General features: G+C 38.7%; 4 protein-coding genes across 5 annotated transcripts; 3 read left to right on the top strand and 1 right to left on the bottom strand.

Annotated features, from left to right (window-relative positions):
• Positions 1–324: 324 nt before the first annotated feature.
• Positions 325–3,608, bottom strand: LOC141908730 (large ribosomal subunit protein bL20-like). Its single transcript, XM_074798897.1, has 5 exons — positions 3,338–3,608; positions 2,543–2,653; positions 1,880–1,957; positions 1,725–1,790; positions 325–825 (listed from the first exon to the last, which is right to left on the bottom strand). The coding sequence occupies exons 1-5, from the start codon at positions 3,443–3,445 to the stop codon at positions 685–687; spliced, it is 504 nt and encodes a 167-aa protein (XP_074654998.1). The 5' UTR covers positions 3,446–3,608; the 3' UTR covers positions 325–684.
• A 290-nt stretch (positions 3,609–3,898) lies between these two features.
• On the top strand, positions 3,899–8,168 carry LOC141908665 (beta-lactamase domain-containing protein 2-like). The gene is made up of 8 exons (XM_074798794.1): positions 3,899–4,412; positions 4,500–4,691; positions 5,098–5,197; positions 5,710–5,815; positions 5,887–6,009; positions 6,839–7,023; positions 7,433–7,672; positions 7,772–8,168. The coding sequence occupies exons 1-8, from the start codon at positions 4,267–4,269 to the stop codon at positions 7,955–7,957; spliced, it is 1,278 nt and encodes a 425-aa protein (XP_074654895.1). The 5' UTR covers positions 3,899–4,266; the 3' UTR covers positions 7,958–8,168.
• Positions 8,169–8,218: 50 nt separating this feature from the next.
• LOC141908664 (beta-lactamase domain-containing protein 2-like) lies at positions 8,219–14,653 on the top strand. Its single transcript, XM_074798793.1, has 8 exons — positions 8,219–8,478; positions 9,503–9,694; positions 10,085–10,184; positions 10,297–10,402; positions 11,363–11,485; positions 12,231–12,415; positions 12,749–12,979; positions 13,689–14,653. Exons 1-8 carry the CDS (start codon positions 8,357–8,359, stop codon positions 13,869–13,871), a joined length of 1,242 nt encoding a protein of 413 aa, XP_074654894.1. The 5' UTR covers positions 8,219–8,356; the 3' UTR covers positions 13,872–14,653.
• A 1,452-nt stretch (positions 14,654–16,105) lies between these two features.
• Positions 16,106–27,052, top strand: LOC141908200 (protein gustavus-like). Of its 2 annotated transcripts, none has more exons than XM_074798113.1 (3): positions 16,106–16,251; positions 20,223–21,189; positions 22,294–27,052. In XM_074798113.1, the coding sequence occupies exons 2-3, from the start codon at positions 20,490–20,492 to the stop codon at positions 22,458–22,460; spliced, it is 867 nt and encodes a 288-aa protein (XP_074654214.1). In that variant the 5' UTR covers positions 16,106–16,251; positions 20,223–20,489; the 3' UTR covers positions 22,461–27,052. The 2 variants fall into 2 exon arrangements, with proteins under 2 accessions (XP_074654214.1, XP_074654213.1); XM_074798112.1 differs by having other exon boundaries at positions 16,106–16,286.
• The last annotated feature ends 583 nt before the right edge of the window (positions 27,053–27,635 follow it).

The following is a 27,635-nucleotide window of genomic DNA, read 5'->3' as shown; positions in this document are numbered from 1 at the left end:
CCTGAATTCAACTGGAGTCCCTATATTTTGTCAAAATTGTGGTTCCAGCATTTGCCATTTCATTTTATGGCCTCAGTCAGAGAGATACACGTCAAAACGGTACACGACTCTGTCGCCTTTACCTCCATATACAAACAAGGTAGGTAGAAAATTTCTGAAAAATAATTGTAGGCACATCCGACTAGAATTTCACCGTCGAAATTAAAAAAATCTTCCATGGTAAAAAGTTCATAACAAAGCGAGATACGTATACGTATATATGAATATATGTATATACATACACAAAACAGAAGCGAGAAAAAAAGAAGAGAGAGAGAATAGGAGTTAGTGATCAATACGAAATATTCTATTAGTTACGATTAAAAACATCAGACGGCGCCACAATCTGGTGACGAAAACAGATATGTAGTTACCCAATTTTCTACCAGATGGCAGCAGCTTCTAGCACGTGTGTACGAGTGACTATAAATCCAACTTTTTAACTACTCTTTTTTTTAACTATTTTTTGATCGAGGCTAACGAATTCCGCGATTAATTTATTTCCGCGAATTAATTCAAGATATTCCTCGCCACATAAAGCTATCCGAAGGTTCGTATTCCAGATTCGCGTAAACCGTTTTTTATTCCGTCGTAACAACAGCCATCGTCGATGGGCGGATAAACACGATATTTATTCCTTCGCGTTCAATACGGATAGAGATTTTTATTTCCGGGCACAATCGGCGTATTTAACATTCCTCGAGTCACTACACCCGCGGGCGGGGTCATTCCTTCTATAGTAATCCCTTGTTCGATGTGATGCTGCTTGGCGATGTCGGCTAAACTCTGAAAATATGACACAAAAAAAATTCATGACCTTTTCGGACAGTTTTCCAAATTTTTACCACAGCCTAAACTTCATCATCAGAGAAACCAAAATAACATAAATCATTATTTGATAAATTATGTTATTTTGGTTTCTTTGAAATTTAGTCGAAACTGTCAGAATGAATTGTTAAATTGTCTACGGTGGGCTTTGCTCATTAACTCTGTACACTGAGATTAACATCAGTCTACTGGTAACGACACAAAAATCTTTCCAGTATCTACAATGCACTATATGAAGCAAACCTGACTTTAGCAGTTTCTTCAGGTAATTTGACATGAATTGCAATTTAATCGAAAATTTAAAATATGCTGATGTCGAGAGTATTTTGATTATTTTGGGAATATTTAAAGTATCAAAATAGAAACTACTCTGAAATAGAAGTGGTACCTAGGTTTGCTGATGAGAAGAAATTCTGCAAATTAGAAAGTTCAAAATTTACCCACAAGACACAGAATAAAACTGAAATGGGTCAGGCTGATGAACTCAGGAGTTTTCCACATGTCCACGGTATTCTTACAATTGGCTTTTTTCACATTTTTTAGAAGAAAATATGAGGACTTTTCACATTTTTTCACACTGTAGTGCAATAACACAGTTACCGATTGTAATCTCTTTCAGATTAAAAGAAAATTTCTTAAACTTCAACACAGCTTGTGAGCGCTGTAGTTTATTGTGTAAGAAGGATCAAAATATTTTGACGAAACGCTTTTCTTGAATTTCTCACCCATTAGTTTCGGGTTGAGATGTATCAAATTTGTCACATTTCTTCACAACTTCTAAACAGACTTCCATTTCTCACACCTTTTCGAATCTTTCACATCAATCCGAACCCAAGAGAAAGTTTGAAAATACACACCTTAAACGTACGTGGCTCAAACATAGCCAGCTCAGCGAGCACTTTCCTACTCAACAAGATATTACTCTGAAAAACATGCCCGTATATTAGAGAATTTCTCGGGAGAATTTTTGAAATCAATATTTTAGTATCATCTAGCCGTGTAGGACTCCTACCTCAGACAAACCGGTCAGAAACTGTTCATAGTTCAATCCATGTTCTCCAGCTCCTGCACTTATCCTCAGCTTCCATAACTGAAATAAATACATGATCCTAAACTTTCATATTTCTATTGCATTTTTTCAGTGTGATGGTAATGGCAATTGATTCTAGATAGCGCCCTTTTCACTGTGATACCCCTAGCCTACAAATCTAACCATCATCAATCAACTCTCCCTGGAGAGAAGTAACATCCGAGCAGCTGCTAGGCGCTCAGGAATCAACTATCAGGCCAGGTACCCATTTACTCCTGGGTGGAGAGAGGCTATGAGGATAAATGTCTTGCCCGAGGACACTACGGTAATGTACGGGGTTCGAACCCACGACCTGGCTTCCCAGAGTCAAACGCTTTAACCACTGCCAGTGTTGAATATAGAAAAATTTTGAAGTGCCAGAATTTCCGGATTTCGAAACCCCACCCCCCCCCCAAAAAAAAAATTTGGAATTCCCTGGGCCTGTTTTCATAAACTGAGTATCAAAGTTTACCCAATCTGGTTGATAACAACGAGAAACCATGATTATAACTGACAAATTTCAAAATGTTCCCAGGTATTAAAATCTGCTTCAGCATCAATAAAACGCGAGCCCTGATCTTAAAGAACCCTAAAATCTTCACTCACATCACTGTGGTAGGTTTTCTTGGAACGACGTCCCATTGTCGAGGCTTTCATCGCTCTCCGCGCGGCCGTTACTGCCAGTTTGTAGACGTTTCTTGGCCGATTATGAAATCGCTACAATAGAAAAACCGAAGAACTTATCACACCGGGTTGCGCCACTTTCCACCCATTTATAAATCACGATTATTCCGTAGGCCTATACGATTCCATTTAACTCCCTGAATCAGAGAAATTTCTAGTTATAAAATATGACAATTCATTTATTTTTAAAGTTAATCACATCCTGATAAAAATCCACAAGTTTTTCCTGTTTTCTCCAGATTTTTTCTGATTCCCTGAGCTTTCCAATGGCCACCAAGCCATGTTAAGCATCATAAGGGTGGCCAATTTTATTTGATCCACTTCTACCCTGACTAATCCCTGACATAATGGTTGTTTTCCCTGACTAAACCTCCATTAATTCAATCCATTTACAGTCAGATAGGTAAACCATAGATGGAAACTGTTTGATTGAAAGCGCGATCTCACTATTATTTTCACAGATCTTAAACTTTTCGCTAAATTTCCTGACTTTGAAAAAGAAAATCAAGATCGTGAAGCTGTAGTAGGAGGCAAAGCCAAAATATCCACTTCCATTGCCATTGGTATTATAGCATACAAGAAAGAAGTTAGTATAGCAGGTAGAGGTAGGTACATTCCATACACCATATATCACTATAACCGTGTTCAACAGAAGCTTTTCACAAAATAACTCCCGACATTCTCGCCCACACACAGTCATAACTCGTAGTCACGTACCCATGTCATTCGATAAAGTTGTTGAGTTTTCCAAAATCGATCCGGTTTTGGACATCGTCCAGTTCGGTGAGGAATTCTTCCAAACCGGGCGAATGTCAGGAAAACCATAGTTCACGTCAATTCCTACCGATCAAATACAACAGAATAAACACTTCACAGCCGCGAAACCATGAAATATGGGATTCAAAATGACTCCTCAGCCCAACAGAAAGAGAAGGAGGGTAACGGATGCATGGAATGATTCATTGTGGAGCTTCGTGCGTAGTCGTTACTACCGAAAACATCGGTTTCCCGTTAGTGTTATATTTCACCGTCTTGAATTAGTGGCAGCACCGCCTGGTCTCTTATCTAAATTTCACTTTAAAAGTCATAGAATTTTCGGCCTTCGAATACGATGTGGAATTCTTCGTGCTTATCTTTACAAGCCACGATCGGCACATGGATGAATCTTAAGGTTTGCAATATTCATTATGATTTGCATCGAGATGTCGCCCGCCGGCAGTTTGCTGATCTCGATATACCGTATTGTGCTGCCACCACTGCCTAAGCGGATACCACCGACATCAAACCGAAAATGACCAATCTCCGTAACCGGAATACAAGGTCGTCGAGCTCTCTGACAGAATTCTACACATTTTTTTATCAAATTTGGAATTATTTCGTATTTATCGTCGGCACTATTCGATCGGAGCAGTTTTAAAATTATTGCCGATAATGGTGCATTGATTCTATTTGAAATAAGTTCACTGACAAATAACCATTTAAGCGTAAAAGGAAGGATAACATCTCGCAAATACAGCACGGCTAATTAGTAATACAATACTACTCACTGCTGTACAATAATACGGCTCACCAGTCACTGCTAGTCTAGTGTAGTGTAGTAGTTGAGTTGACCCCCAAGTCAGATTTTCTCATTGCCAAGTTGCTAAATGGCTCGGGCAATTTGGCTATCATTGATCGCTGCATGTATCGCTTTACTTGCTTACTTATTTTCAAAGCCACCTCGGCTCTCATTGCCGCTGCATCTAGAAGGAAATGCACTACGACCATTCAAAAATGTTGTCCAAATATTCAGGTAGTGTTCCTTCCCTTTTATTTTTTCCTCACAGAATTAATGATGTTACAAAAGCGTGTTCAGGTGAATTATTTGCGGTGATTTCAGGCAACATATTGAAAGCGGGTTTTTGAAAGGAGGTGCATTTGTAGTTTATCATAAAGGTAAACTGGTTGTGGATTTGCACGGCGGATATGCCAATCTAGATCGGAAACTGAAATGGAAACCGGACACTATAACTTGTGTTCATTCGGTGTCTAAAGCAATGGCAGCTCTATGTTTGGCTATACTTGTTGATAGGTAAGTTCTGAAAGTGTTCGAATGCGACTCAAAAGGTAGGAAGGACCGTATCTTTATTTACTCAGGGGCGGATTTAGAATGTGGTCTCTGGGGTCCGGACCCCTGCCTTCTCATTGAGGTGGCCCTTTTTTATCAAGACTAAGATCGTAAAAACCTGTAAATTTGACACTCATCCTCTCAGAAATTTTCAGATGAGTTTCTTAAAAGATATCTAAAAACCAAGCCTTACAACTTGATCCACCCCTAAAGTGAAACCGTCTTTATTCGGAATGGTGAAATCCAAATTTTGATTTGAATATCATTTACAGTCCATACATGATGTTTAATCCAGAATTTTCATTAAGCAGATTTTTTTTCGGTCCAAAATCTTGCGAATTCTACTACTGTATTTATTTCTTTGATTCAGGGGGCATGCAAGTTACGACAATAAAATCTCGAAATACTGGCCCGAATTCGCCGAAAATGGTAAAGATGAAATCACAATACGCACATTGTTAGCCCACAAGGTGAATATATAGTCCAATAACCCGACGATGGTCTATCTTGATTAAAAGTTTTGATGGATAATTTTCGTTTTTAACACGTCTAAAATTTGAAAATGCGGTGTAACGTCGTTATAAAGAACTCGGATACAACGATTCGGATATAACAAATATAGAATTTTGTACCAAGAAATAAGACTAATTAATCAATTTCATACTGGATAGAATAGAATAGAATAGAACTTTATTGAACTCTAAAATTTACGATAAAAAACATTCGAGTCGAAGTCAATAAAGTACAAACGATGTGGATAAGATAAAATAACAAAATAGTAAAGTCGAAGGGGACGGCAGCACAGTAGCCTATAAAAAGAGTGGATATAACAAATTATCGGTTATAACGGACATATTTTCTGGTCCTGCGAAATTCTCTGTAATGAGGTTCCACTGTAGCAGGTTTTAAGCTCATCGTCTGTACTCCCTTGTCTTGACTGGCTATTCTAATATTTTCTTCATGATTTCTCGTCATACTCTAGACAGGATTAGTGCTTTTAGATGAACAAATTCAATTTTCGGATTTGATCGAGCCTGCCGATAAGAAAAGGAAGATTCTAGCAAGACAAAAACCGCAGTGGACCCCAGGTAGATGCGATTTCAGGTAGAATTTCTACGGTACAATCGAGATCTTATTTTGATTTTTAAACGTATTTCAGGTTTGAAGCAAGGTTATCAAACTTTAACTCATGGTTTATACATGGATGAAATTATAAGACGTATCGACCCAAAGCATAGAGACATACAAACTATTATCGATCAAGAACTCGCTAAGCCGTTTGGTAAGCAAATCTAAAATTCAAATTCATTTATTCATGATGAATCAAGAGTACACAACTGTAAATGAAAAAAAAAAAGACAAAAAAAACCCAAAAAAAAGGGTGAACAATAAAACAATAAAGGAAAGCTAGAAAGAATGTATAAAATATCTTATATAAACCATTTTCTTTACGTGATATTTACAAGTCCGTGATTTATAAATTTCGCGATATTTAAGAAAATTCGTTCATCGGTATCAAGGCTGCATGAAAAGTGTCTAGGTTTAAATTTACAATATTATATTTATATGGAAAAAGATTTTTCACAGGCAAAAATGAAAAAACACGTATACAGTAGTTAAACCTCCAATAAATGAACTTGAGAAGGGACTAGAAATTCAAAGTGTGTTAGATAAGATTCGGAATTACCAGTTAATCAAATTATACCAATTTCATGGAAAGATTTCAATTTGACTATCAGGGTCCCTACAACTCCTTGATTCTTTAAAAACGCCTAAACAGAAAATTCTTTTACAGTTGCCGAAAATCATTTTAATTTGAGCGAAATTCCTTTAAAACTCCCTCAATTTTGAGATATAGGCAATTGGAAATCTTCGTAGTTGTACAGTAAACTACGATAGATTTACCGAGAAAAACAATACTGATTTAGGAGGAGTCTATTGTTATTGGGATATGAAAGTGATGCAGACACTTCCACGAAATTTGAAATTTTCTCCTTGAAAATTCCTTATAGCCAGAAATGACTGATCTGCCTGAGGTTCCACTATATCAGAGCCGAATGCCTAGTACCTTATAACTTTTGATAAATTTTGGTAATCTCTATTTTTTGAAGGCCTCGATCTTATGATTGGATTAACTGAACAAGACTATAAACGAACTTCGATCCCCGTCTGGCATGATTGGACGTTCCTCGAGATGCTGATGGAAACGCCTTGGAAAGAAGTTCTTCACTCACTTTACACCGGTGAACCATCATTCGGTAGAAAATCAGTAGATATCATCAAAGATTTTGTAAAAGTAAGTGTAGCCTACAGAAAATATGCCATTCCACATGTAGGGATTTCTTACATTCATGGATATGGATAGGTCTGAAGTTTTCCGGTCCATTTACCCATCAAAAGATCCTTTCAGATTTTCTAAATCTGATAATCGCCTAAGTTGCACAAATATCTTATCGTTGCAAGTCAAAATAAAAAGAATTACATTCCCTCGCTTTGTTTATATATTGTTTCAAATGAGAAAGGCAAAATAACTCAGACTTATGAGGAAAGTTTCATCTTTGTCAAAATATTGACAGCGCCATGGAGTTTTCTCGCCAGGAGGTACTGATACCAGGTACAGTCAACCCCTGATATACCGCCGTATATGCGAGGGCGGCAGAAATCTTCTATTTCGATTTATCATTCTACGATCTTTGCTTTTTCAGGATCAAGATAAATTCGAAAATAACATTATACCCTGGTCGAGTGGTTCCGGTGCTGGAACTGCTAAATCACTTGCTAAAATGATAAGCGTGCTTACGACGAAAGGTCGACTGGATGACAAGCGAATGCTTAGTGAAAGCCTTGTATCAGAAATATTACAAGAAAACCTGATAGTTCTGGATGAAACTTTGCAAATAGATTTAGCCTTCGGTCTGGGATTTATGCAGATGAAATTTCCAAAAGTAAGAGAAACTGCCGCGGTCTCTTTCTAGATTTTTGCCTCTGTTAAAAAAAAATATGAAAGTTCCCTCAAAATATCTCGTTCATTATATTTCTCGTAGGGCGGACGCATTTTCGGACACCTCGGTTTCGGAGGACATTACGTGTTTGCCGATGTTGAAAACGAATTGGCATTTGCGTTCACGACAAACGACGTCAGGTTGTATTCGTTAGGCGAGGATCCGAGAGCGAGAAGTCTTATCGACGGTGTTTATGACAGTCTAGAAAAAATGAATGCCATCAAATGATTCTTATTCGAATCATATATTTCCCTATGGAAAGCTAAAATTCGTGATTCTGCTGTCATTAGTGTATATTTTGTAATAATTTTGTTAAGATTTTCATGTTTTATTCTTGAAATGTATATTTTGCAATTATGTACGCATAGATACATGTATATTTTATTAATGTGCTCTTTAAATGTGAATATGATTTGAAAATAAATGTCGATCTCTTATTATTATTTGTTCACGCGGATAATCCTTCTGACCCTGACCTTTAATACCATATCTGATCACATGCTCACTATCTGCTGGTACAATTAATTGATTTTTCAATTTGTAAGGCATTTTCAACCAACAGGATATTCCTTTATTTAACTTCAATCAGTCAAAACATATTTGGCAGTTAAATTTGAATTGTTGGAAATGTTTTTGAAATTCACATCAACGATGACACGTTTTCTGTGCTGGAGAAGACAACCGTCTGTGCCTTTACACCTCGATGGCTCTGTTAATCCTGGTTTCGAGAATGTAATTCAAGTATTCAGGTGATTAAGTACAATATAAGTATTATGATAATAGTGCGTCTATTTGGGTATTATGGTTGTAAGTAGTAAAAGCAACTCTGATGAATCAAATAGGCATTTGAAAATTTTAAATAGGCCTATCAGAAGCGAACAAGAGTTGATCGGTAGGTCCTAGAATTTTTGTGGTTTATTTCGAAACGATTGAACCTTAACAATGATTAGATTCGTGATATCTTACTCCAAACTACATTGGTTATAGTGGTGTAGTATAGACCTGACATAGGCTATTTGAAGTCCTAATACACAAAAAACGCGGTCAGATCTATTTTCAATATGTTCAATATATTACGAACCGGAAAAAAATCCACATTTTTTTCATTCGCTATGAATGCTGCATATGCTTAGAAGGTCAATATAGATAATCAATTAGAATACTCCAATTATTGTTGTTATTCTTGAAATGCAAACATCCCCGCATTTCAATCAATTCAACTGTTATTTCAAATAGTTTCTTTTTGTTGGTGTCCTAGTATTTCTATCATGGTTTATGATTTTTGATGAATTATTGATCAAAAATATGCTGGTATGTAACCTCTACTATGGTGAAATCGGAAATCGAAGCACAGATATAGTTGTGTGATCGGCGGTCGAGTTTACAAAAGTTTTTTGTTTAAATCGAAGTACACAATTGGGAATCATAGTCATAGTATAAATGTATTAGTCAATTCGTGGGCATAATCATGATTGCAAAGTGGATAAAAGATCCATGTCGGCCAAGTCCGTGTCGAATGGAAGCTCCGAGACATACCGATTTCTGTCTGTCCTCGTCCCCGGGTGCCCATTATAGGTTGGGTTTCCGCGATCATTAAATGAAGCACGTTCAGTCAGAGGCGTATTTCTCACTATAAATTGAGCTAACATTTTTGGCCAACCTGATATCTTACTTCCAACACCTGTTACCTGAAAATGTCAATATAATTGTTTAAAAAAACCCTATCGCACTTTTTTGGATAATCTTTTAAATCCGACCCTTCTCAAAACGCAGATCAATGATACAAGATGGCCGCATGTCAGGCGGATCTTTTGCGGTTTATCATCGCGATGAATTAGTGGTTGACTTGTGGGGAGGCTACGCCGATGTCCAGCATGGAACTAAATGGAGACGAAATTCGATCGCGATCACTCAATCTACGACGAAGGCAGTTGCGGCAATATGCATCGGAATTCTTGTGAGCAGGTAACTTGCAAAATCAGTCGTTTAAACCCTGCGAATATCCAGGCCCGTGCCTAGGGGCGGGGGTCGGAGGTAGCGAACGAACCCCCTAAAATTTCCAGTGCCCTTCGAAAAGTCGGTTTGAAAAAATTTGGGTCAAGATTTTTCGAAATTTGGATAAAGTTTTTATGAAAATGAAAAATAATTCTCAAATGATTTATTCAGATACCCGGGCACTTCTTAAGATAGCTGCCCTTTTCAATAAGAAACTGCCCCTTTTACGATGAAAAAGCGCCATTTTTCTCGAAATAGAATCGCCTCTCATAAAAAGCTCAGCACGGGCCTGATATCTAGTTTTAAGAACTAATTAGAAAACAAAAGTCTAACTCGATCTTTTCGTGGACTCGTCATTAGGGGTGAAATGGCTTATGACGAAAAGGTAGCCACCTACTGGCCAGAATTTGGAACAAACGGAAAAGAAGATATAACAGTTCGGATGTTACTTGAACATAAGGTAAAATAAAGGCGTTACTCAAATAACATTCCGTACATAGAACTAAAATGAAACTTTTTGTATCACGAATAATTCGTTCGAGATGTATTGTTTTTTTTCTCTGAAATGAAAGGCGGGTTTAGCCACTTTAGACGAGACCATTACTCTTGAGAAGTTCGTGCAAGATCCAGAGGCGGTAAATAAACTGTTGGAAAGACAGAAGCCTTTGTGGCCACCAGGTAAAAACTGTAACATGTAAACCATTTGAAAAAGACTATTTGAAATCACGATTGATAAAAAAAACACTATATCAGTTGATAAATTGGAAGCCCTTTGTGGCCACCAGGTAAAAACTGCTCTATGTAAGCCATTTGAAAAAAAATATTTGAAATCACGATTGATAAAAAACACTATATCCGTGTTGTGACGATGATGTAGAGTGATACAGGGGACGGATCTAAGCTATATTCCACTGTATTCCGGAACATAGTCAGAAAAATATGTGACTAACATATTTATTAGAAGTACATAATCTGAATGCCCATACAAGGAGAACTAGTTATTCGCCAAACTTTTCCTAAGGAAGACCCCAGGCCCCTTTTAATGAGCTTTACATGTGCAATGCTTGCTTCTTCGTGGCATATAATTCAGCAGTAAATATAGTCAAATTGGATACGCCCCCCCCCACCCCGGGGACTATATCCTTATACGAGCAATCATCACATATTGCTCGTAGGACTATCACGATGTCGAAACGTTTATTAGACTACCGGCTCCAGTGACATTTTCGGCCACTGTCGTTGTTATTGTGGGATGCTCACTACTTAACTATTTTAAAAGTTCCCAGACATTAAGAGAAGTTTTAAAATTGACCAAGTCTCAGCCTTACCGTAGTAAGGTGTACAGTCTTGAGAGACGTTTCCTATATATTCAGTAAGTTGATATCGCATGAGTTTATTTTTATCTTAAAATAGGGATTGTCCCTGTTACTTATTTGGTTGGTAAATTGTGTTTGATTTTCTGATTGAGTGTCCCTTACAGACCCACCACATCTGCCGGAAGCGAAACAGGGGGTTTGATTTTGAAATCGGAAATCGAAGTACAGAAATAGTTATGTGATCGGCGTTCGAGTTTACATATTTTTTTGTTTAAATTGAAGTACATGATCGCATGAGTTTTAGTCGTTGTGAATATTGCAGGAACTAAACAGGGATACCACGCCGTCACGTACGGAATGTACGTCGGAACTCTCGTGAAAATGGTTGACAAACAGCATCGAGATATCGGAACATTCTTCCGGGACGAAGTAGCTATACCTCATGGTAAGCGGCACATAAATTGTTCAAGGTATAACAAGAATGAACGAGGAACTTTTTGCAGTTTCAATTTTTACTGCGTCTCTTGAAATCTTGTCTCTGTTTGTTTTATTATCACTGATTACTCTTTAGTCTCTAGAAGCCCTGTAAAAACCATAAAATTGTACTAAATTTTCAAAGATTTCGGCTCACTTTGTCTTGGATATGGATGTGCCCTAAGATTTCCTTCCAATACTGTCTAACTCGAATCCTGGATCTGCCCGCGCTTTGCAGAAATCAACAACTTGAAATAGTTATTCGTGGATATCAAAGGCGAATTTATCTTGTCAAATCAGATTTGATTTTCCGAATTATAATTTGCTAGTCACGTGTTGTTATCTAATCAAATAAGATTTGCACAACAGGATGAATTTGACGACTTTTTCAAAACGGCTGACAAGAGAATACTGCCGTGCCCCGCTTTTTGATATACTATTTCCTGAGCGAGTTTCAGTTTCTCTTTAAGTTTTGACCATCAAGTTTTGACCATTTTCATATCAGTTTTTCGAGAAAAAAAAATTTGAGAGTCTTCCATCTTCAAATCGTATCAAATCACATCTCGAGGTGATTTGATGATTTGATAAATCAAATAAGACCAAATCAAATTTGATTATTCCAGGATAAATACGATTTTACTTAAAATCACGTTTAATTTGATGTGATAAATTTGCCTCAAATGGATTGTAGTATTGAAAGAAATCAAACTTTATAGATGTAGATTTCTGGATTGGATTGCCGGCGTCTGAATTTCAGCGAAAAGTAAACTTTTGGAACCACCATCCGTTATTCGCTATGCATGATCTGATTTCTTCGGGCAATATGAAAATGATTGGATTTTTCCTGAACCCCGGGTCACTGATACACAAGGCAACTCGAGGTTCGATTAAAGATGTCAATGTACGTATTTACAGTTGATATAAGCCTGATTCAAATTTGGACGGGATACGATTTGTGTATACACTTGGATCCAGTTCTACAGTCATGATGAGTTAGAGTTAACTCTGAGTTAAAATTAGTTCATTTTAAATGAGTTAACTCTGAGTCAAATCTGAACTCACAACTGTGGAGCAGGATCCAGTTCCACAGTTGTGAGTTAGAGTTAACTCTTCAGTTAAAATCAGTTCATTATCGATGAGTTTACTCAAAGTTAAATTTTAACTCAGAACTGTGGAACTGGATATACTGGGTCCAGGAATATTGTAATTTCAAATTTCTCATCTGTCGTATCAGGAACCTGGAGCGCTGAACAATCAAGATCTGTTAAAAATTCCGTTGACGTCGTTAATGGGATTTGGAAACGCTCGTTCGTTAGCGACTGTGATGAATCTAGTCACCAGCCAACGACTGGTCACCGATGACGTACTGGACGAGTTCACACGACCGAGACAGGCAGTTTACGACCACGTTGTCGGAATGGAAACTGCCATGGCTGCTGGAATGATGCAGCGTCTCAATCCGAAGGTGAAAATCCCACTCTGACATATAGTTCCTTCCCGTATATGGAAAAAATCAATCCCCGAATTTTTAAAGTTCACAGGTACCCAGCGGCGTGGTCGGGATTTTAAAAGATGTAGGCACGAAAATGACATATTTTTCACTGTACTATTTCAGTATCATATTTAGAAAAAAAGGGTCAGACTCATAAACTCGTCCAGCAAGTTTATAGATTTGAATTGATAACGTTCCAAAAACGATATAAAGAATAATTAGAATAAATAAAAGATAAATACATTAATGAATATAAGTTGGCCAAGAAGACGCAAGTTCTATCAGCTACGCCCCTGGCGACATCTATATGTATATAGATACATATTAGACTATTTATATTCATAAAGTGTTGGTATTCGAACACCCGCGGCCCCAGATAGCATAACATTTTATATTAGAATATAAATTCCACCCACAATCATGAGAACGAAAAAGTTTTTTTTTTAAATCGGTACTATTAAAATTTATTGAAAAAAACCCGAATTTTCGGTTTTACACTAAAAACCATTTTCAAGGAGTAACGTGTAAAACCGAAAATTCGGGTTTTTGATAGATTTTAATAGTTTCGATTTTTAAAAAACTTTTTCTATCTCGTGATTGTGGGACTTACATTCTATTCGTCCCTCGCGATTCATTGCGTATAGTTTTACCGCGTTATGATTTTATATCGATTTCTGTTCAGGGAGAGCTGATGTATGGACATCCTGGATACGGCGGTCAAGAGGTGAATAGAGATCCGAATAACGACTTGACGTTTGCGTTTGTTACCAGCGATAATCGGTTTTTTATGCCGAACTGCGATCCACGGATGAAGGCGTTACTGGGTTCGCTGTACGACTGTCTGGAAAAACTGGAAACCACTTAGAAAGTAATAAACAAAAGAAAGACTTTCGTTTCTGTATATCTGGCAGCAAACAACTTTAATATTTCTTACTATATACCTCTCACCAGAAGCCGCTTTTATTTTTATAAGTTTATAGAAAATGTGAAATAGTAATCGACGTTGTGTCCATTTCGTTCGTCACTATTATTGTTGATTGCTGTTCTCTCATGTATTTGAGATCAAGAGCTTTCGCCTCATCTACATCAGGCGTTGCAGTTGCTCAAATGTTGGTTAGAGTTATAACCATCAGTGGATATGATAAATGCGGCCCCTTTTGGGCGGGTGCGAATTTAGATGAGGTGAAACTTATTTGACGGTGGAGCCGACGATTGCGACGGGTTTGGGTCCATTCACAAGAAAATTTCAAGCGTTTTAAGCGCATCTCCAGCCATCGTTAGTGAATATTTCATACAACAAAAATGTTCGTTGGTCAAACAGAAAAAAAGTGGAACTCTTGTGGTGAGATGCGTTCGCGGTGCGTTCCTTGGGTACGGGCCTTTTAATATCATAGTGACAATTGAAATAGCATGCTTACCATTTTTTTTTCAAGAATTAATTAGACAAAAGAACGAACCAACTTTTGAGTAATCAGCCGCTGACATCTGACGCTCATACACCAGCAGCGAACAAACAAAATCTATCAATATCCATGAATACACTTACTCCAGAAAATATATTTTTTCATTCGGAAAATACATCGATATTAATTATTGAGATGTTTATATTTATATCAGTCATATTTTGTTCTGAATAAAATTTGAATCTCGCACCGAATAGGTAAAATTATCTTTTTGTTCTTTTTTTGCGAAAGTTGAATTTAATGTTGAATATATTTTTCTCGCATTGCTTCTTTACTCTAAAACCCGGGCTTCCAGCGAGAGGGAGGGAATGATCCACCTTCGGGGTCATAGAATTCAGGGTCAACGAAAAAGGAGTGTCCACAATTAAGGGCCTTTACCCAAGCTTCGCCGCGATCCCGTTGCTTTCATCATTGCCGTGTTGATATATTTTTTTTCAGTTCGAGCTTAACTTTTCCTTCGAAACAAATCTGTCTTGAATTTTTGGGGATAGAATTCTTAAAAGGGACCTCACAATTTTAGGGGGTGTCCGGATCGCCACGAACACCCACTGCACGCCACCACTGCCTTTCCTGAGGAACAAGCATATTACCTGTTTGAGGTGTGCCAAATAGTTATCACACAGCGGTACGATTCATCGACAATCGAGAGCTCTGCGGATTCGAACAAAGGACATTCTGTAACGGCCATCCACTGGTGGACAAAGATGCAACTTTTTGGACAAAGACGACGCGTTCCCAGCCCGTGGCTCACAGAGGATAATTAATTATTGAAGCACGTGGCATAAAGCCATTGTTTGAGGGGTTTATAAGTGTTAGCACGTGATCTAGTGTCTGTTCAGGGCACATGCTAGTGACAGATGTCACATCTCACAGCTGTGGGGCAATTCACTAAATACCCCGTTACCCGATTGCAGGTAAATTGGGGCGTGTGCACGCGCAATTAATTTGCAGTTTCACAGTTTTGTAAAAACATTGTCCAACGCCAATTCTTCACCGCGCACACATGCAATTTAAAACAACTCCAGACATCAAGAAAATCCCTTTCAAAATTTTAAGGGGTTTCATGTTCGTCTATCCAACGTAAATTTTTTTTAGACCAACTTTGTTTAATAACTGTGTTTAATAACTACCATTCTTAGTTCTTTTTGTATTGTTGACGAAAACATTTAGAAGATTTCTTGAGTTCTCATCACCAGAGGCCTGTCATGTGTTTATTAAGGAAATGCGCTAGTTGATTGGGCTAATTAAACATTGGACGCTTATTTTCTAATAAGTACAAATTAATAATGAGGGATCGGTGAGCACAATCAATATATATTGAATGCTCACCACTTTCAATTCAAAGACAAAGAGTTATAATAAATCACGTCTGCATTCTTGTCCAGTTAATATCGAATAGGTTTTGTGGTTTGTTAGTCGTTTAGTGGGCATCCTGGATGCGTGTCCTTTGTCGTTTGTTTCACTGAATTGCCGATTGATAAGATATGGGCGCTTTGTGACGGCACCTCTGTTACCGGCATTTTAATGTTAGTAAACATTCGAGCCACGTGGATTTTCGCGGCAGTGACATCATCAGTTTGCGCGTTGTTCGTCATCGAAGCTGGCGTTAGAAGTCGCCATTTTGGTTTTGTCTAGAGAGAGTGGAGGACTACTCGCCGAGGATAGAACCGACAGTTTCAGCTCCGTTTAGGCAATTTGGACCGGTCATTATGAGAGTTTCGACTGACCATCTTCTAGAAGACGACGTCGGGAGCTTATGAACGTTTCGATCGTCTCGATCCGGTGAGGAATCGCGATTCTAGACGCTTTTAAAGACGGTAATTTTCCGATTTTCTCTTGGATTTTCGATCAGCTGTCTCTACTCTCTATCTACTGTCCTTCCTGACGCACAATATTTCGGTCGTAAATTAATACAACGTTCTTCAGAAATTGTACATGACGTCTGTTTATGATACACAACATATTTGGGTAGATCAAAATCCTAAGTTTATATTTGTTTTTCGTCAAATAGACGTTTACCGTTTTTAATTAGGGTTCCTAATGATTCAGTATTATTTAAGTAGTGAGTATATAATATTAATAGGGTAATTGTAAGGTTGAAAGCTAGAGAACTCGAATGAAGGGTTAAGGTTTGATAGGACTAATCTATTAGTAGGCCTAGGTGAGTTAATGAAAGTGCTTAATGAAAAGATTGAAATATGTCTTTGTTTTGAAATCTACCTTAAAATAGGAATTGTCTCCGTTTGATTTAGGCCTATTCGATTGGTAGATTTCGTTTGAGTATTTGGTGTTCCTTACGAACCCGCCAAACTTGCCGTGACCGAAACAGGGTGTTACTCGTTTGATATATTAGCTCCAATTTATAATTGGTTTCGTTTATTGTAGTAAGAAATTATTGATTATGTAATCAATCAATCAAGACTGAGGCTAATGAAAGTGCTCGGGAAAACTAATATGTATGCGTTGGTAATAGTTAGGCTTTATTCTTAGGTAGGCTTTATAGGTTGTCATTCTTTAAAAAGCCGCGATATTAATTCCGCGAATATATTTCTGAGTCATCGCGCATACTCATAGCACGCTGGATCGTGAAGGAAAGAATTGGGTCTGTTCCGTGTAGAGTGGATGGACTGCCGTGCTTCTAACAAAGGGCTTTGTAATAACTAGTACACACTGTATAATAGTCTACGGATTGACCCTGCTCGTCGTACAGTCGCCCAGCTATCGGTGTTAGTTACTACGCAAACTTGAACTTTTAATTCAAATTCTAACCTATTTTCCATTTGCGTACAATATGCTCAGGGTTTCATTTCGGCTTTATTATTTCGTTATTGTGTCCTAGGTAGCGCGAATAACAGCTATACATCAAAAACAGGACAGGTTCGCACTCGTTTCCTCTTTTCGAATATTTCTAACCTATCTAGATAGAAATGATAATTTTTGCTAACCTAGCGGTGGTGAAAGTCTCTTTGTGATGGAGGGGGAACTGCAGTGTTGGATATCGTTAGAAAGGTCTTTGTGTGTTACGTGCACCAACGACGCGCATGTGTGGGGTAGAATAGGAAGCTGGCTTCAGCGTAATGATTCATGCTCGATGATTTCGAGATACACGAAACAGCTGTTTTCATTCGAATTGACTTCAACAAAAGCTGATTGATTGATAGATATAGTGTGTACCGGTACGCTGTTTACCGAAAGGGGTAGGCCTGAGTGACCTATTTAGGGGGAGCAGGGTGGGGGAAACAATAATTTGAGCATTATTCCGCGTGGCCACTTACCTGTAAAGTCGGAGAAATTTGTTGAGATTGTTAGATAGCGCAAACATTATCCATCTTATACCATTTCGCTGTGTTAACAGATTGTATTTTTCATCTACAATAGGGATTGACCCTGATATTTATTTTATTGGTTGCGTTTGATTCGGTGTCCCTTACAAACCCAGTGCGCACCTGCCGGGAGCGAAACAACAGGGGGTGATTTTTATGTTAAAAATGAAAGTACAAAAATCAAAGTGCGGATATAGTTATGTGATCGGCGGTCGAATTATGGATTGTATTTTTACGAAATTGGTAAAATTATGGTGTGAGCGGCCATCTTTATAGATGTCGCTAGCACGTTGTATTCAAAACAGAATCAGAAAGATCAAAGTCTTAAAGAAATAGCTTTTCTAATAGAAATATATTTCCTAATAATTCAAATTTATTCTCAAAATGCTTATCATGTGACCATTTGAGCCGTGGCAGTTGCTAGTAATGGCAACCGACATAAGCAGGGAAGCAACTGGGAGGATCTCATATCCCGCTAGTCGGCCTCAGTTGCTGGGAATTAGAGCGCAGTCGACATAAGCTGGGCTGCGATCGCGGTCGCTGTCAGTTGCGTCGGTAGGAGTCGGTAGGCGTCGCGTTGCTTGTCGACATAAGCCAGCCGTTAGAGCAGTGAAAGTGAAAGTCTCAAACTCTAAATCAAACAACCTCAAAGTTTAAACAATGAAAATGTTAGATTTTAATCTCGTGGTGGCGATCTCTTTGTTTTCTGATTGTGAGTTCTGATAACTAAGGGACAATGAATCTAGGCTGATTAAAAGCTTAGTTAGTTTGTAACTGTTGAGTAGTTAGTGGTCATTGTAACTGTTATCTGATTAATCCTTTAATCTTGAGCATTATGAGCATAGGCTGATTTCGAAGGGAGCGCCTAGATACCTGTGCCTATTGGAACACATGGAGAAAGCTGTCAATATAGACTATAGTTAGTAGTTAGGGTGACTGAAAGTCTTGTGTTTATAATTGAAGGTTTTTCGTGTGCGAAGGCCAAGACTTGCGTGTCGTAATTGTATATACATGTCAGTAAGTAAACAAATCTGGGTGTTGCGCGAACAAACATTATCATAGTTAGAGTGATTAATTCGCCGCACAGCACCGGTATTTGAAAGGTTGCCGGTTTAGTCGAAATTAATCGATGAATTGTAGTTATTAGTTTTCATAGTTTTCATTTACGAAGGTGGGTAGAGTCGGATCAGGTGGGGTACAATGATATCTCGGATTGCGTTGACCTTTCCTACCTTGTATATTTATTGTGAAGTTTATTTGGCTTTTCTAGTACGTTTACATACTTAAGAGAGTTCGTAGGCATTTGCGGTGGACAATAGATCGACACGTTTACGAACTTGGGAGCCGGATGATGATGATGATGATGATGATGATGAAAGTACATTCTTTTGCCCCCTCTCCCCCTAAACTTTTGTTGACTGATACTCTGAGAATGCGAGTGAAATGATTATGATTATTGTATTATAAATATCTAATCGTGATGAGTTTTATTTAGTGACTCTGTCAAATTCGGTCGGGGCTTATACGCGTAACACTTTTTAACACGGTTTTTTGTCTGCGATCCTTATCGCGTTTCCTGGAAATTCGATAGTTTAGGCCTATCTTACGGGGAAAATAAAGTTCGTTGTCGTCACATATCGACGTAGAGATAGTTTGAACTGATTTGTGTTCGTACTGGAAGCCACTTCGATCTATTAAACTGACAAAATGAGGTTTTTAATGTTATCGCTTCTATGGTTATTCGGATATTTGAACTCTCTTCCTAAGATCTATTAAACTGACAAGCTGATGACAAGTTAATGTTTTCCAACGAGCTTTCTGTCGGGGTTTTGAATTTTTAATCATGGCCTATTTTGGGGAAGCACCCTTCCCTTAATCACACCCTTGATTCTGCTTGTAAAGAACAGCTCATAATGATGTGCACTAGATGTTTATTTTGCTGAATATGTACTAGATATTATTAATCCGCGGATATGCTAATTACCCCTCCTCCCTTGCGTCGATTAACGCATGCATACACAAATTTTATGAATCGACTTTTATGAATGTTCACCATGGCAGGTAAATCACGGGGTCGCACATCGTTATTACAAAGCTAGGCCGGTCGTCGGTTTTTCATGCATATCAATGAGTTCAAGGTAAAACTAAACGCAGGTTTGGTTTTCGCGAAAAACAATATTGCACAATATTTACCGTGTACAGACGCAGTCGCAGTGCACGGGTTGTGATGATTTATCGATTCTCGCGTGTTTATTTTGAATTTCCATATATCGGTAGCTTCTGATTGTTTAGAATTGCTTTTGGGTGAAATTTACCGGTTTCGAAAACAAAAACTAAAAATTTCGAAACATACGCTATCGACGAAGTTGATGATATTAAATGAATCCCCCCCGAAAATATGTTAACATTTCGCTATTATTTTCTTTACAGATTTTATACAGAGAAAGTGATATTTTTTTTAAAAAGCGATCAATCGGATTTTAAATAAAGAGTCGTTGCCGAGAGGATAATCATCATCATTCGGGATTAGTTAGATAGTACGACGTCTCGGAAGATATCGCGTTCAAACGGAATATTCGCGTTTTTATATATTTTTTGTAGCGAAATATCGTGCCGAGTTAAAACGTTGACGCGAATCTAAACCCCCCCCCGGCAACAGCACCAACCCTGGAGGGCTTGCTACCGACTCCCACGCAAATGAACATGGGTCAGAAAGTCTCGGGTGGCATAAAAACAGTATCTCGAGAACCGTCGAACAAGCCAATGAATCGCGATCACGTCTATCACCCGGATTTCCAGAAGCCGGCGCGGCTCGACATGCTGCTCGACATGCCGACGGCGCCGAAAGAGATCCAGGTCGAACAGGCGTGGAACGCTGACGACCGCTCGCTGAATATATTCGTGAAAGAAGACGATAAAATGACCTTCCATCGACACCCGGTCGCGCAGAGCACGGACTGTATACGCGGGCGCCAGGGATACACGAAAGGACTACACGTTTGGGAGATTTACTGGAGTACGCGCCAACGCGGCACGCACGCGGTCGTCGGCGTCGCGACGGCCGACGCGCCGCTGCACTGCGTCGGGTACCAGTCGCTCGTCGGCAGCAACAACGAGTCGTGGGGCTGGGACCTCGGCCGCAACAAACTCTACCACGACTGCAAAAACAACCCGGGTATTACGTATCCTAGCATTTTAAACAACGACGAAAACTTCGTCGTGCCCGACTCGTTTTACGTCGTGCTCGACATGGACGAGGGCACGCTCAGTTTTATCGTCGACGGACAGTACCTCGGCGTCGCGTTTCGCGGCCTGAAGGGCAAAAAACTATATCCGATCGTCAGTGCCGTCTGGGGACACTGCGAAATCACGATGCGATACATCGGTGGTCTAGATCGTAAGTATTTCAACTCGCTAATATTCATTATTTTTTGAAAAAAATGCGGTTCCCTCAGTTACGGGAATATACTGGAAAATTTCTGAAGAAATATTTTCGAATTTGACGGATTTTCCTTTCGATCCTGGGAAATATTTGGGAAATTCATTTTATAATTCAATTAGCTTACCCGGTAGTTCTTGGATGTCAATTGCTTGCCCGAGGACAACTTTTTTCAGTAATTTTTCCAGAAACCCGCCTTTCTCAACCAATCACTATTAAAATGTAGACATGAAGAATGATTGATAGTATGACATTGGTTCACTTTCACGAAGAGGCCCCATTTCCATTTGGGAATTTTCAATTCATACAGGCCTGATTGTGGGAACTGTGAAAAAAAATAAATTTCTAGCTCATTTTCCTAAAAAATGTAGATTGAAAGATCTTAGACAAAAAAAAACAGTGAGGAACAATAAAGTTCCGTGTTAGTTTGTTTGTTTAGGCTTTACGTCGGTCGGATCTTGGTTTACCAAGACTAACCGTATTGGCCCACGACTAAACTGAATAGATAGATGGTACCTCTTAGTTGTAATTCATTCTCGGGTTCTGCTGTCAACGATGCGTCAATAAGTCAATATCTACAATGGATGTGACCATTGACTCTACTGTACTACCCCCTAGCCAATATCTCAATCAACCATCTCTTTCCCCGTAAAAGGGACATTCTCCCCGGAATGAAAGTCATCGGGCCGGGTACGCAGGGCAGTCGGAAGTATTTTTTGATTGCCGCAGCACATTGCCGATTTCTGACAGGTTCTGAAATTTTTGATACGTTGCTACGGCGAATTTATTTCAATTTCGTCGAAAACATTTTTGAAAGAAAAAAAATGCCATTCAGTATATCATTGCCGCCGATTTTGCCGCTGCAGTCGCTGCGGTTCCAACGCCACTGGGACGTCAATTTGCTCCTGTGTATATATAGAGAGAGGGCGGATAAGTGTCTAGCACACAGGTCCCTATAACCACTTACTGTAGACAGGTTACATACTTCTTTTCAAAGGTCGACAGTTTCAATGACGAATCGATACGTATTAATGTTTAATGTTTTCGGTTTTTTTTTTGCAGCTGAACCGTTGCCATTGATGGATCTGTGTCGCCGCACTATACGTCAGACTATCGGTAAACACCGGCTGCACGACATACAAAAACTGCCGCTGCCGAACGCGCTAAAGAGCTACCTACTTTATCAAAATCACAACAATAACAACAACATGTACCCGGAGAAGCGATGATTGTTTTAATCGTAAAAAGCACCGCGCCGCGCGTGTTTTTACCGAACGATTCTTCTAGTCAGAATTTTTCATCACCATAGCAACCGCCATGTCTTCATTATATCATCATCGTCGTCGTCGTCCTCATCATTATGATCATCGTCATTGTCATCGTTTGTTGCCGCAGTCGTATCCGAACGGACGCACGGACGGACGGACGGATGGATAAATCGTCGCACGCGTTATTAGCGATTGAAAACTACGACTACCGCCGTAGGCGCCGCCGGGAATCGAGTTCTGATTCGTTCAATTATAGGGGGCGCTGATTGCAGCAATTGCAGACCCGACTACGGCCGCTATGTGCGAGTAGTTGAAAACTGGTCTAGACCTCAACTTCTAAAAATATCTAAATATTCTCGAAATCGGAATTATTTCTAGCTCATTTCCAATTTAACTCAATTTTTCATGTCAAATTGCTATCATTTTTCGGTAAAAACTGCTACAATCAAGTAATCTCTCGTCTGGTCTGGAATTGTTTACTTTTCAGCGCTCTTTGATATATGTATGTATGAGCTGTTATTCGATAAGACATCGATCGCCATGGAAACCTCCAAGCGCCGTATGTTTTACGTAAGTTTACGGGTTTCGATAATAGCGGGTACGGTAAAAAGGCGGATTCTTGCTTCGATGGAAAAAAGTCGACGCAGCAAAGTTGTCAATTTCAGGCTAACTTCGACAAACAGGAACTTATGAATTGATGAATTGACCCTAGAGCAAAATGAAATGTATGCCAATGACCAGGTTATTTTTAAAATCTTTAGCACTTTTTCCTTAAATCTGGGTTATTTATGAAGCGCGTCAGAGGCCTATTTAGGTGTGTAATTTAGAAAAAAAAGCGACTTCAAAATTATGATTTTGTCAGCTAGGTGTGGTGGTAATCCTGATTAATACAGTAGCGTTATCGTCAATTAGGTGTTGAGTAAACAGTAAGGTTAATGACTCTTTATGCTAATGTTGACAACATGATGCAGATCCTGACAGCCTATTAACACTGCAAAAGCGCGAAATATAAGGTGTCTATAACGTGGTGATGGAGTTCGCTTCTGAAGTTGAATTAAGATTAAAATTGCTTAAACGGTTTCATCGGTATCGAACTGTCTTAAAATCTGTCAGTGGTTTATTCTTCTGTTCTCTTGGTTACTGATTTTCCGCTGGGTACGATGTCCAACTCGGCAGAATTGCGAATATGGCCCGTAATTATGTTCAGACCTGAATGAATCGCGATATTGAAATTATGATAATATTATTGTTTATCAAACTGCTGTATGTTGTCCATACGAAAAATGTCCATCGATTGTCGCAAATATTATGTTGTATAGCAATCTATGTGCGTAACTATCCCGCGACCCGGCTCTACGGTTCTGAGTCTTAATTTTTGAAAACGGACTGATTTTAGTTCGCAACCAGCGGAACTCGGTCCATAGCAGCAATTTCTGAAAACTCGAAATCAGGGGTCGGATATAATTATAAATCTCGGAAGCGCCGCCGATTCCAGCGCGGTTGAAAAAAGGTTGTCGGTCGTGTGCGGTGTCAGTGACGTGGCGCTGAACCGTTCAGGAAAGAAGAGAAATAATTATCAGGTAAAAAAATGCATCGAGGCCAGTTTCAATCAAACTCTCGTATGTGACGTAGATATTTAATCATCTGATCGAGAAAATGCGGTGGATTTAAAAGTTTAATCTCTCGTCTGTAGGAACCGATGGAATTTGATTGATAGCAAGCATGTTGGTAAATGTAAAATAATGGTGTCATGACTAGTCACTTAATTGGCGTTTGATTTGATTACGTTTAGGTATATTCGTCGCGGGGACAGGTCTGCGCACGCCGCCTCCCTGATGATGAAAATCGATTAATTTAAAGCTGCACGATAGATACGTGTTGTAGGATATTTTTAGGGTAGCATTAGTGTGCATGAATTATAAATTTATATATATATAAGTATATATATATATATGATATTGAAACGTTTAATCTATTGATGATTAAGATTATTATTATTATTATTAATTATTTATTGTTTGCTTCATTTTAATCGAATATTTTAGGTAATAATTTCTCTCTCATCTTTCGTTCTATCGGCATTCTAAATGCCCTGTACAGTTCTTTATACACGCTTATTATATAATTCTCTTCTTCGTCGATGAAATGTTTTAATCGAAATGATTTTTCCGATGCAATAAATGATGAGGTCTGGTTTTGGATGATGATTTGATATACTTGATTTTAAATGAACGTAAAACGGATCGTCGACTATTTGGTGCCTTTTTAGTGCTCAGAATATCGAACGCTGGACTAAGTACGCGCAGCTATCTTAATGATGATTTTTACTCGGGGGTTGGGGGTGTTCGAAGCTTCTGACACGATCGCTTTCTGAAATTGCTAATGTTTTTTTTTTTGTTAGTAGTATTCAAGGCTTCCCGAGCTCGGTAAGGTTCTCGAGTCATGTGTCGCGTTCGTTCCGACTCGGCAGGGTTTCCGCGCGCGTGAGTATTACTGAAATAAATAAAATCACCTTTTCCGTATCATCCGGAAATGGTTTAATAATTACGATTTATTTCCCGCTCTCGTCGCGACATCTGAGATCGTCGTCGAGAAGCCGCGTACACATTTCTATTCGATCGACGTAAATCATGTATTTATTCATGCCGAAAATCGGGTAAATCACTGGCAGATTTCTACTGTCTTTATATTTCGTGTTTCTTTGATGTCAGATGAGTAAATTAGGGGGACGAGTCGGAGGTTCGCCGTGAATTCTTAACCGATCATGATAGAATTATTATCCGCGTCGTTATTTATCGTTTTTGAACTCCGAACGTCGCAAATCGAATCGCGGAAGGTTTTTATTTAAGCCCGTGTTTTAAAATCATCCTGATTAGGCGAAAATTCAATCATAGTGTTTTTTTTTTTAAACATCAAAAATTGAAAAAAATTACAGTCAGCACGGTATTGAAACGAATTCATACATTCGCGGTGCTGTTTTCTACGTTGTCGGTGGTTATGAATTTCGAGTCGAGATTACGAGTCGAAAATTAGTCCATAACCAACAGTGATTTAACTTCCGTACGAACTTTCAACGAATGTTTGAACCCGCGTGATGCCAGGTATTCGGAAATCGGTCTCGTATCGCTATAAAGCCGGTCGCATATTGTCGGCCGGTTTTTTTTCTCTTTTTTTGTCGACGCGTTTGAAAATATTATGCATACACGTATGCACGTACGTACGTAGAATTGCGTGTTGCTGGTAAAAAGCGGTTATTAGTTTCACAGCAGCGGCGACGCAGATGCGACAGCTGTTTATCGCGAAGAAATATGCCGAACATGGTATTGCGTATATGTGAGAGGAGGGGGGGTTGATCGAACTGTCATTACACAATTCATGAAATTTGTGGACGCGTATTTTAAAACGTAATTGCGGCTGGCAACAAAAGATGTATATTATTATTATATTATAACATATTTAACTTATTATTAGTATTATCATTAATTTAATTGTACATTTATCATCTCTATAGATCTATCATAAATATATATGTATCATCGGGCATGTCAGTTTATCGAATGCCGTATAATATCTTTCTCCTAGTATAACTGAGAAAGGTACGATGATGTAGCCCGGTTTCGCGACATATTCGAACTCGGTTTATGTTCAGGTCTTTTTCGTCCGGGCCATTTGTTCATACAGGTACCCAATGGTTTCGTGTCTGTTGAGACTGGTGCCAAATTTCAGCACTGGACAAATTATTGGTTGCGAATGCTAACTGGTTCTGGAAGGGATTAACCTCACTTGCCACAGCATCGTTTTGGTTATAAGCAAGTGATTTACGTGTGGACAGCGCTTTCTAGGGCCAAATTTGACTCGGGACCTGATCTGGGCGCCAGTTTGACCCGGACCAAATGGTCTCCGCGTGATCGCGGCTTATGTCTCGTATACTCGGCATAAACTGCCACAGAAAATGATCGGTCAGTCTCTCCAGCGTGTGTCGGCTCCTGCAGGACCCAGGCAAATTATTTCACGGGAAAGACTTCTTTCATTTTTGTACGTCGATTATAACGTCGGTTTTGGTATTTAACACTACGGTTTGCGTAAAACAGGTTTTTTTTTTTTTAACGAATAAAACGAAGATATCACGGTTTTACGACGCAAGGTCCAAGATCCACGAGTTAATGTCCGGTCAAAATTTGAAGTAGAGAGTCGAAATTGGTAACTAGGTCGTAAAAATTTAAATTAAAATTGGTTGAAATTTTTAAGTCGAGCCAATTCATCCTCATAGTTACTCCGGCAGTTGGTTCCTATTTCATTTTCAGGGACAGAGCACTGGAAACTCTCTGAATTCTGGCTATAATTGTACATTATTTTAGGGCAATGTCTGCAACCTCGGTAGTATTTTTTAACATGAAATATTTGTGGCTGTATAAAGAGTTTATATCTTTGAACATTATTTAATAGATATTGTTCGTGATTCGTGTCTGTGTAAGTGCGTTTTTTTTTTTTGTGTAGTACGTGTGAAAAAAATCACCTCTTGTATCCAGCTTCATGGAAAAAATAATAAACAAACAGCAAATTTCAATAAAATAAAATATATTTAGTTTCTTTAGTTCGTGTTGGAGGCATGTATCTCGCTTTTAGAGGATGAACAGTTGGAAGAATGCTTAGAAGTTTCCCAGGTTTCCTATTGGCCAATGAATGCAGGGCTTGCTATGACATTTTTCCCCTCTAGGATAGGAACTTCCAGAAACACTGTTTAGATGTAAATCCTTCAGATATCTTCATACAAGTGCACTACACAGCAGAACCTTGTTACAACGAACTCGGAAACAATTCATCGATAAAACAAATATAGAATTTTGTCCTGAGTAAAAAATTTAATTTTTCAATTAAATTTAATTTCATACTGAATATAGCGAACTATCGGTTGTAACGAACATATTTTGTGGTCCTTTGAAGTTCACTGTAATGAGGTTCCACTAGTACATGTACACGCTGGTTGGTTCTGATACTAACGGTTCATAGATAAGTCTTGTACATTATCTTTGACTACAGGAAATACACGTAATTGAAAATGCCAATCAACTTACTGGTACCGTTCTCGTTGTGCATAGAGGAACCACTAGATAGCGCTCTGATCAAATTGGTTTT

The sequence above is a fragment of the Tubulanus polymorphus genome, chromosome 7 (assembly GCF_964204645.1).
Source record: "Tubulanus polymorphus chromosome 7, tnTubPoly1.2, whole genome shotgun sequence".
Lineage (NCBI taxonomy): Eukaryota > Metazoa > Nemertea > Palaeonemertea > Tubulaniformes > Tubulanidae > Tubulanus > Tubulanus polymorphus.
This window is presented reverse-complemented; position numbering and strand designations above follow the sequence as displayed.

What these genes read in the sequence shown, in the direction of transcription:
- LOC141908730 (XM_074798897.1), bottom strand. Translation starts at nt 3,445, where the DNA reads ATGGTTTTCCTGACATTCGCCCGGTTTGGAAGAATTCCTCACCGAACT. An exon ending in AGAAAACCTACCACAGTGAT is followed by an intron (nt 1,958 to 2,542) that starts GTGAGTGAAGAT and finishes TATTTATTTCAG; the next exon opens with TTATGGAAGCTGAGGATAAG. An exon ending in TTGAGCCACGTACGTTTAAG is followed by an intron (nt 826 to 1,724) that starts GTGTGTATTTTC and finishes TCATATTTTCAG; the next exon opens with AGTTTAGCCGACATCGCCAA.
- LOC141908200 (XM_074798113.1), top strand. Translation starts at nt 20,490, where the DNA reads ATGAACATGGGTCAGAAAGTCTCGGGTGGCATAAAAACAGTATCTCGA. An exon ending in ATACATCGGTGGTCTAGATC is followed by an intron (nt 21,190 to 22,293) that starts GTAAGTATTTCA and finishes TTTTTTTTGCAG; the next exon opens with CTGAACCGTTGCCATTGATG.
- LOC141908665 (XM_074798794.1), top strand. Translation starts at nt 4,267, where the DNA reads ATGGCTCGGGCAATTTGGCTATCATTGATCGCTGCATGTATCGCTTTA. An exon ending in AAAACCGCAGTGGACCCCAG is followed by an intron (nt 5,816 to 5,886) that starts GTAGATGCGATT and finishes AACGTATTTCAG; the next exon opens with GTTTGAAGCAAGGTTATCAA. An exon ending in TCATCAAAGATTTTGTAAAA is followed by an intron (nt 7,024 to 7,432) that starts GTAAGTGTAGCC and finishes TTGCTTTTTCAG; the next exon opens with GATCAAGATAAATTCGAAAA.
- LOC141908664 (XM_074798793.1), top strand. Translation starts at nt 8,357, where the DNA reads ATGTTTTTGAAATTCACATCAACGATGACACGTTTTCTGTGCTGGAGA. An exon ending in ATCGGAATTCTTGTGAGCAG is followed by an intron (nt 9,695 to 10,084) that starts GTAACTTGCAAA and finishes ACTCGTCATTAG; the next exon opens with GGGTGAAATGGCTTATGACG. An exon ending in CGAAGTAGCTATACCTCATG is followed by an intron (nt 11,486 to 12,230) that starts GTAAGCGGCACA and finishes CAAACTTTATAG; the next exon opens with ATGTAGATTTCTGGATTGGA.